Here is a 10,593-nt window from a genome sequence, read left to right as displayed (position 1 = left end):
AAGCGATTATTCAATTTATTCGTTTTGGTTTTTTAAAAAGATTCAATTTATTCGTTTAAACAATATCGGGACAGAATGTTCATCTCTAGCCAGGTGTATCCTCATGGAATCAAATTTTCATATCCTATATAAGGTGATAAGAGATGGGCAAAGCCTCAAGACTTGATGAATCCCTCTTATTCAATTTGGCTAATTTGGCTACTCTTCTCTTCTAAATGTTCCTTTCTGTGTCTTCTGTGTTTCACAAAAAGCAACGAGAGTACAAACCATGGAAGCAAATGGCACTGTACTTTCACGACATTATCTACAATGGCAAAAACGCCGCTAATGCCACTTCACCATAGTAGGCGCGCGTGAAGGTGCTAAGTTCACAACCCTAGCCGATCAGTTCCATTTTGGCAACATGGTGGTCTTTGATGACCCAATCACTCTCGACCACAATCTGCACTCGACTCCGGTAGGTAGGGCGCAAGGGCTTTACATGTACGACGCGAAGAAACACCTTCACTGTATGGCTAGGGTTTTCGTTTGTTCTTAACAGTATCGAGTATGAGGGCAGTGTGAACTTCATAGGGGCTGATCCAATTATGAGGAGACGAGAGATATCTCAGTGGTGGGGGGCACCAGAGACTTCTTCATGCATCAGGAATCGCCACCATAATGACAGATGCATTTGAATTTTGAAGGAGAGGTGTACTTCCGGCTTCAAGTTGATGTGAAGTGAATCGCCACCATAATGACAGATGCATTTGAATTTTGAAGGAGAGGTGTACTTCCGGCTTCAAGTTGATGTGAAGTGAATCGCCACCATAATGACAGATGCATTTGAATTTTGAAGGAGAGGTGTACTTCCGGCTTCAAGTTGATGTGAAGTTCTACGAGTGTTGGAAGGAGAATGAAGCCAAAGCTAGTTTATAATTAATTGGTCCGTGTTACATGTACCAACAATATGTACAAGTCTGATGATCGAATGAATTTCATCATCAATTATTGAGTTTCAACAATCAAGAAGCTCGATCAAACTTAATCATAAAATCGGATCAGGCTTCAACATGGGATAAAGCCCGATTAGACTTACTTCATGGAGTTCGATCGGGATTCATCCAGAGGCAATAGCAGCAAATTAGGTGAGGGTATTTTTTAAATTTTGGCACTTTCAATCATTCTTTCGGTAATTCAATTATTTATATAAGTAACATTTTCTTAATTAATTATGTGCACTTATCACGATCATAGACTTGTGTGCTTGAGGGAAGAAAAAACAAAAAAAATAACGTACACTTCAAGCAGGTGGACTCGATTACTTAATTGATTAAAAAATGATTTGATAAAATAGTTTTTGTACCACTTTATATATATATATATATAAAGAGAGAGAAAGAGTGTATGCGTTTTGATATCTTAAATAATGTTATTTAATTTATACTAAATAACGTTGATCTGACAACTTAAATATAATAATTATGTGAGACTCACCCACCCATTTAATTCTTTTAACACAACAATTTAATAGGGTAGAGTCTATATCATTATATTTGAATTATCATATCAACGTTACTTAGTATAAACTAAATAACGTTACTAATGAAATAAAAACTATATATATATATATACTTATTAAGTAGTTCACAGCCTGCCCTGCTCAAAATACAACTAAATCAGACATCAATTCAATTAATCTCTCACCTAATCAAGCAACCAAAGCTTTTGGTCTTGGTGCCACTACTATATTTGTTATGATTTGGATCAAAAATAAATTATAATTAAACTATTAATCACACACAAAAACATAGAATTTTACGTGAAAAAGTCAATTCAAAAAAAATTGCAAGTACAATAATAGTGATATAGCTACAACTAATTTCAGAGTATTGGACATCTATTCACATAGTTAAACTCATCTGTAGATTTACACATGAAATTATATCTTGATTAGAAAATAAGGCAAGAAGATAAATCTTCAATTGAAATAAATCTCAATCATTGAATTTGATATTCTAATTATAGTCAAATTTGAAGTTCTAATTATAATCAAATTAAAAGCTTAATCTTAGATGAATTTAAATTTCGGTCACAATTATAATATTACTTGAGAGTGATAATGGGAATAAAATTTTAAATCAGCAGCTTGGTTTAATCTGAAGGTTTAAGAAGATCAATCCTAAAGAGTTGGGCCTAAATTCAGAAGAGACTCAAGGCCTAACTTCAACATTATCCAAGCTAGAAAGACAAAGGGGACTTAAGCCCAAGCCTAAGCTTATACCCATAATGTGACGTTGGCTCGTCAATCTTATCTAGGGGATCAAATCTAACTATCCATATGAAATAATCCTAAGTCTTTACCAGCTAGCCCCACCATAAACCTATATAATGACACGATTTTTCAAGGATCGAGCATTTCATTAGTTATGCCTTAATTGCATCACTACTACATATATTATTCAGTTCTGAATATAGTAGTTGACTTAAGTATCAAAGATGATCCATCAAGGCACCAAACTCCAGACAAAACTCGAGTTTGAGGATCGCTAGAAATACTTCAGAATCGAGAAGAACTAGTTGACGACATGATTATTATGATTAAGTGATTCCCAAATTCCTCATCAAAGAGATTGTGTAACATAAATTCTATCGAATAAAAATCTTTGCATTCATTCTTTTCTCTTTTTGGACAATATAATTTCTTTTTGAGTTTAAAGTTAAATCACAAGAAATTAAAATGATGCCTCAACATTGACATATAATTTATTTTTATAGATTATTATCAAATAATTTAATCAGATTAATTTTGTAGTTGTATGGAATGTTACAACTAGATATATAGTCTCTGTATAGAGCCCCGGAAGGGTGTGCGAGGCCAATTACTTAGATTAAAGAACACTGTAAGCATTTTAATTTTATGAGTAATGTGGGGCGTTTTAGTACGGAAATATTTTTAGGATTTTTAAGAATATTAGGTTGTGAATTTTGTATTTTCATGTTTGGTACAACTTTTTTATAAAAAGAATTTTGAAAAATAGGATTCTCGGAAATAATTTTTAAACAAGTTTCCCACAAAAAGATTTTCATAAGGGGGCTGGGAATCCAAGTTTCCCATGGACTTGGGAATATTTTTAATAAATAAAAAGATTAAAACACCCTTTACTCTTTTATAATCCTATACAAACATATTATATATATGTATATATATTATATATTAAGTATAAAAAATATTATAATATATTTATATTATTTATTATAAAATATTATACATATTAAAGTAGATATTCATACAAACATATATATTATGTATATATATTATATATTATATATACATGCATATATATATAATGTGTAAAAAAATAACATTTTTTCTTATTTTCTAAAGATATTGTGGGTCTCAATATTTTATATAGTAGAAGAAATTTATCATTTTTAAATAAAAAATTAAATAAAGATAATTTTGAAAAAAGAATATGAATTCCTAAGAATGTTATATTTAAACCAAACATAAAAATGTAAGATTCTCAAAAAAGAATACTCAACATTTCTAAGAATGTTTAAATCTATCCAAATATAGAATTGCATAAATTTTGGGAATCAAAAATTTCTAAAAACATTCCCAAAAATTATGAATCCCAAGAATTTAAAAACTTATCTCGTACCAAACGCCCCCTTATTGTATCTTATTTTTATCATTCAAATAATATGTTTGATTGGTAATAAATGTACTCTACTTTAAACAATTAAATCAACCAATCAGATTATCTAAATACTCAAAACAAGCTGTATTTATTACATCTTAAGTATCACCATTTACTTATAAAAAAAAATAAAAAACTTGCCACAGCCTTAAGTTCCTAGCGCAGGAGGGTGTTGTTACAAGCGTAGATTGGGCTTGGTTAGGCCCATCTTGTCTGGACTTCATCCCGATTTCATTATCAGCCCAAGACTTAGGCCCGAAACCAGGTCTTACCCTGTGGGGACGATGGGCCTATACGCCCACGCCCACAGAGATGCTACCCAGGCCTCGGGCTTTGTTTGTTTGTTGCTTTGTTTTTGTATTTCTTTTTTTTTTTTTGGGTCAAAATTGTGTTCTAAAATTAAATATTTTGAAGTTATATAAGTTCAAATTTTCTTATAATTTTAGGGTTTTTTGTTTCTTGCATAATAGTTCAACTTTGTGTGTTCCTTTTTTTTTTTTTTTATAATTGAAAATAATAATAAAAAAATAAAATTTTCATTTTTTTTACACAAACGAATTTTGGATAGTCTAGATCAATAAAGTAAAGTATTTAAATCTTGAGTGCTATTTTCTTTACTGAAGTTGTCAAGATATAACAATAAATTTATTTAATGAAAAACGTTATCATCAAGCCGTATAAAAAAGTAATGAAAAAAAACAACCAAAGAGCGTTAGAGGATCTCTACACAAACACTCTGATACTTAAATCAGACGCTAAGAGTGATAAAAGTTCAAGATCAGTATTTACACTAGTATCAGAGATATACTTTTTTTAGAATGAGTGTTTTTCTATTATAGAAAAATATGAAGTAATTCAAAAGAGTTCAAAATTAAAATTTTGTAAATAATATCTATTTTGATTATTTTTTGTCTAGTTAGAACTATAATTACTATAGATGATGTTTATCTTGCTTTTCTAGAGTAGATAAAATTGTTTAAGAATGATTATTTTTTTTAAAAAAAATTTAACTGTAGAAGTTATCAAGCTCACCCATTGTGTGAGACCCTTTATTCGGGTAAATATTTGGTCGGCACACTAGATTTTCTATGCACTTTATTGGACAAGAAGATTGTGGGAGAAAATTTTTGAGAGCCAGACAAATTGATAGACAAACTTACAGAATGGGGGTTAAAAAATTAAAATGCCCTCGCCCATATTACACTGCACTTTTTTTAATGCAATGTAAATGAAGATATTTTTAATCTTTTAATCTCATTATGTAACCTTATCCATCAATCTATTTGACCCAATAGAATGAATCCATCTCCATCGCGGGTTAAGGCCATGGCTGAAGCCGCAGGCGTGTCTGCAGCTGCAGTCCTCTGGGATCCATTAGGCTACGAGAATTCCGTACGCCTTCTCCTCGTTTCGTCCATTCAGATTGATTAATTAATTTTTTTTTTATCTTTTTGTACTATATCCTATCAACTGCCTCTCGTGACTTAGTGATGTATGATCCATACAATGGACAAGCTTAATGAAGGGAGGGCCCTTGGTGTAACAAATGATAACCTAGCAAAGGAGCTTTATTTAATAAAATAGATACTTAAATACTTGAACTGAATATTTCTATGTAAACAAATATACACACACATTTATGAATATTGGTCAATTTCACCAAGCTAACCATATTTCTCGAATTTTCAATTGGTTCTAGTGTGGTGATGAGATTTAAGGGGTCAGGGCCCAAATAAAGCTCCATCAATAGCGCTCTCAAACGAAGTCTAAAATCTAACTCAGGAAGTCTCAAACTAAACCTAAAAATATAAGGAGATCAATTCCTTCTCTAACTTATGTATTCCCCCCCCCCCCCCCCCCCCCCCCCTCCTTCTCTCTCTCTCTCTCTCGTTTTACACTTTCTCTTTTTCTTTTTCTTTTTATTTACAATTTTACATATGTTTGTACGAACTCGGGATAATTGCTTTTACGCAGCCCTCATCACTCATATCCTCAAATTCAGCAAAATAAATAAATTATAATTATGAAACTTTAGTTTATTGCACAGAGTGAGAATCAAACTCACGATCTATCGATGTGAACTTAGCATATCATTTGTTTGACTATTTGACCTATGCCCTAGGTATATATTTGTACTGACCTAAATCTGGGAAAGTGCATTCAGAAGTGCCTAAATAGTCCGAACCTCCATTTTACAAATCCAATAAAAAGATTAATTTATTTTGACTGATGATCACACTTTGTCAAATCTATATTTTTAATCTTATACTTTCACTTTTTTTTATTATGACTACTCAATTTTTTTGTTATTTCGATTTCATCGTTAAATCTGTATTTTTGACTCAATTTAACCCCTATACTTTGACCCTTTTTTTTCGTTTGACAATCTAAACTTTTCATTATTTCGATTATACCAATAGACCTACATTTTCGAGTCAATTTAACTTTAATACCTTAATCTTTTTTTTTGTGTGTGTGGCAACCCAATTTTTTTATTATTTCGGTTATACCATTAAACTTGTATTTTTTTAATCAATTTAACTCATATATTTTAACATGAGTAGAATGTGTTGTCATCTCACTTTATTTTTTTTACACACAAAAATAAAATTAAAGAGTTCAATTGACTAGAAATTACAAGTTCATAATATAAATAATAAAAAATTTGAGTTATCATACGAAAAAAGAATCAAAGCATAGAGTTTAAATTGACTCAAAAATTAATTTAAAGAAAACAATTAAAATAACAAAAAAAATTAAATAATTATAAAAAGACAAAATTATAAGAACAAAAATATGAATTTCGGCATCGGACATTGATGGTAAAATTTTCAACATCACGTGCAATGCGTTTGGAGTTGGGATGAATTCCATGGACGAAAGAAGTGTAGAAATGTGTTCTTATTGCGTTGGATTGGTGGAGAACAGAACAGCTGATGGGCAACTAATAATTTTGATGGAACTGCAAGCCAAGCTAAGCTAACCTAAGCTAAGCATGTGCATATCTATCTCTTGCTGACAAAAGATAAGTAGTTAGCTTTTTCCTATCCTCCATCATTCATCCAACACCCCCCCCCCCCCCCCCCACCAACACACACACATAATCAGTTCGTTAATTGGGCATATCATTTACCGGTGAACTTTCTGATTGATTTGCTCAAACACCTAATTCATTTCATGTTGCCCATCAGCTCCCCGCAATTATGGGCATGGAAAATGGAAGTAGTTTGTTAGGTCAGAAAATCTGTGAGAAATGATCCCCGCAATTATGGGCAATTATGGGCGTGGACAATGGAAGTAGTTGGTTAATGATTCTAGTTAAGAGATAGCAAAAGTTTGATTTACTTGAATTAATCGAATCGAATTAATTAAATTTATTGGTTTGGTTTGATTTTTTTCTCATATCGTATCGGTTCGGTTAACTTTTTTCAAAAGTTTAATTTTCAGTTTTCGGTTAGGATTTTTAATTGGAAGAATGGAACTAATTAAATCAATTGAACTTTAAAACAATGTTATTTTAATGTTTAAAAATGTCGTTTTCTTCAATTTTATGTATTTTGTACCGATTACTTTTATTTTCTTTGATTTTTTATTTTTTTTCAATTTATATGATTTAGATTTGATTTTTTTAATTGTTAGTTAATTTAGTTTTTCGAATTAATTGGTTAGTTCAATTTAGTTTTGCTTCTAGATTCAGTTTAACTGAATCGGTTAATGAATTTCGATGGGTTCCATTTACGCACCCCTAACTCTAGGGTTATGATCAATGAAAATTTTTATCCAAACTTTCTTAGAGAAGAAGTGCTCCAAGAATTGGACTTTATCACAAATGGTATATGAGAATATTTCAAGGGGTGAAATTATTAAATTATTTTTAAAAGAATTATAAATTTAGGTGTGTTACGTGTTGTTGTGAGTGTCAGACAAATGAGAACTTGCATGGCTCTTTTCGTCATCTCTAGAGCTAAGAAATAAATTAACGTATCCAACTCTCGAATCTTACTTTTAAATAATGCGAAATAGATCTGATAGATTCGTCGCTATTCAAAATCTGATTTGATAAATTCTCGGTTAACATGCACGAATCTCCCAAGCCCAAAAATTTTTGAGATTGACACCGAATATTTTACCACGCCCAACTTATATATAAAGGGTAACAACTCGCATAATTGAAATAATCTAAGTACATTTTACTCATTACTCACTTTTTATTAGAGTCACTGACTGATTTGTACGTCAAAACAAATCCAAACATAATTTTTGGATCCACCTAATCAATCCATTAGTGGCCAACTTGCCCTTTGATCCATATTAGATAAAAGGTAGGACTTTCCATTTCGAAGCAAGCGACTTGATGTCGAGTGTTGAGGAGTTGGTCCACCAGCAATCATGTCAACCTTAGAATGGAAGCTAACAAAGAGGAACAGTGCCACTTAAATGTCGTATTCTTTTCTAAGCATGAACAAAGGTTGCTTATAAGCCCAGCCTTACCTAAGAATCATTTTTCTAATCAAGGTTGTACGGAAACTTTTTTGAAACGGAAACAAAAATAAAAAAATAATATTTTTTCAAAAAAATAAGTGTCTTAGTGATCAAAATCGAAAAATGGTGCCTACAGGCATAGATTAACGGGCAAAGAAAGAATTACTGGGGTGTTATTCTTTGAACCCTCAAATTTCGTGTTTGATTCTTACCCAGAAAAGAAAACCTAACAACCAAGGATTATCTTGAAAATTGAAAAATATCAAACCGTCCTCGCATCATCAGAAAGAGGCTATAAATAATAAAAACTGACTGTTGGGTTCTCTGATTTATATTTCTTACTAAAATTATGGGGCCAAATAATAAAGGACACTCATGATGATATGTTAACTAAAAAATAAAAAAATAGTTCACGTTTCAAAAATGACCTTTCGTATGAGTTTCCGTGCTACCTAATTTCTAATTTATAGGTCATATTTTGCATTTACATTCTCATGGTTTTAGTTCCTTTTATGGTTTAAAATTTATATATCTTTTTGCTTTTTACACACGTGTTATTTTAATTTTGAATAAATTACATTTAAACTCATATAATTTGAATTATTTGTATAAAAATCTCTTGTGGTTATTTTTGTTTCTCTAAAACCCCTTTCGTAGTTTGAAAAATGTCTTTGTAAGAGATTTTTAATAAAAAAAGGTTGAATCATGGAGTTCTGGAGATAAAGACGTCTTTAACCTATAAAAAATCTATATAAAAACGATTCAAACTATATGGAATCTGAATATAATTTATCTTTAATTTATTATAATTCAAATCCAAGTTAAAAACAACCTACTTGGGTTAATTATTAACCAATGGAGGGGAGGAGTTTTGCCAAAAAAAAATAACAATAAAGCCAGTAAATCTCTTTTTTATTATAAATATGGAAAGTATAGGGTAAAAGTGCAATTTTACATAAATTTTTCATAGAAATTAAAGCTTATATAAACGGATCAAGCAACATAATCATGATTCAACTTCCCTGTGCTTGAAGCTCTCCTCCCTATACCCAGCAATGGCAGGCAAAGCCAGAAGCTCGCTCCTCTCGGCCCTCTTCCTCGTCCTCCTCTTCTTCGGATCCTCGGCATCTCCTCCTCGTACTCTCCGAGCTCGACGCCCCTGCAAGAGGCTGCTCTTCTACTTCCACGATATTCTCTACAACGGCCACAACTCCAAGAACGCAACCTCGGCCATCGTCGGCTCGCCGGCGTGGGGCAACCTCACCAAACTGGCCGGACAGAGCCACTTCGGCAACGTGGTCGTGTTCGACGACCCCATTACGATGGACAACAACCTGCATTCGACGCCGGTGGGAAGAGCTCAAGGCTTCTATATCTACGACAAGAAGGATATCTTCACGGCCTGGCTCGGATTCTCGTTCGTTTTCAACTCGACGGAGCACAACGGCAGCATCAACTTCGCCGGAGCGGACCCGCTGATGAACAAGACGAGGGATATATCGGTGGTCGGCGGCACCGGCGACTTCTTCATGACGAGAGGGGTGGCGACGCTGAGCACCGATGCGTTTGAAGGGGAAGTGTATTTCCGGCTGTTCGTTGACATCAAGTTGTATGAGTGTTGGTAGCCATGGCTGACAATTTCAATGTGGTGCTCTTTGGCTCTTCATTTGTGTTCTTGTTCATCTTTCATGTGTTTAATTTGGTGTAGCTCTGTTGATTTCTTTGTTTAATTTCTTTCATGAACCTTTCAAAATCAGACATTGTTGATGATGAAGCAATTGAAAGCTAAATTCTGACCAAATTCTTCGTTCGTCCAAGGCCAAATTAAACTCGAGTTATCTTATGTATGATTTTGTGACACGTTTGTGAGAGGGTACAATTAGGTGTAGTATAACGTTCTTGTTTGATCGTAGAATTGGCTCGTCTAACTCAAGTATTTTTTGTTGAGTTTATAATAACTATTGTTATTTGAACATATCAATGAATTTGTAGAGTGAAAACATCGTCGTTAACCCTTTTGAAATTGTCATTGACTTGAGACTTTCTTCATCCCAAAACCTGATGGCGTCTTGAGGCCTTTGTCTCGAGATTTGATGTTGTCCCGAGGCTTTCATCCCAAGACCTGACATTGCCCAAGGTTGCAAGAGAAAAGCAATCAGAGGACGTGAGAAAGTGTAATGACCCTAAATTGGGTCTAGGTGTTTTTTTTTTTTTTTTTTTTTCTCCTCTAATAATTAATTTTAGCTCAAAGGCATTCTAAATGTGGATCGAAGTATTTTAACAATTTATGATATATTGTTTTGATGGCATAACATGATTTTGGATTAATATGAAATTTTCTTGATGCATGTGATCATGAATTTAAGTGTATGAATCTAATTTTTAAGAATTTGATAAATTAATATTTTAGACTCCATTTAATTAGTTA

General features: G+C 32.5%; 1 protein-coding gene and 1 pseudogene across 1 annotated transcript; both read left to right on the top strand.

Moving 5' to 3' along the window:
• Positions 1–215: 215 nt before the first annotated feature.
• Positions 216–918, top strand: LOC127813450 (disease resistance response protein 206-like; annotated as a pseudogene).
• An 8,266-nt stretch (positions 919–9,184) lies between these two features.
• On the top strand, positions 9,185–9,895 carry LOC127813349 (dirigent protein-like). Its single transcript, XM_052354286.1, has one exon. It carries the CDS (start codon positions 9,221–9,223, stop codon positions 9,788–9,790), a length of 570 nt encoding a protein of 189 aa, XP_052210246.1. The 5' UTR covers positions 9,185–9,220; the 3' UTR covers positions 9,791–9,895.
• The last annotated feature ends 698 nt before the right edge of the window (positions 9,896–10,593 follow it).

The sequence above is a fragment of the Diospyros lotus genome, chromosome 11 (genome assembly GCF_014633365.1).
Source record: "Diospyros lotus cultivar Yz01 chromosome 11, ASM1463336v1, whole genome shotgun sequence".
Taxonomy (NCBI): Eukaryota; Viridiplantae; Streptophyta; class Magnoliopsida; order Ericales; family Ebenaceae; genus Diospyros; species Diospyros lotus.
The sequence above is the reverse complement of the archived record's forward strand: the minus strand, read 5'-3'. Positions and strand labels throughout refer to the sequence as shown.

Excerpts from the sequence above, each read along its gene's own strand:
- LOC127813349 (XM_052354286.1), top strand. The coding sequence starts at position 9,221 with ATGGCAGGCAAAGCCAGAAGCTCGCTCCTCTCGGCCCTCTTCCTCGTC.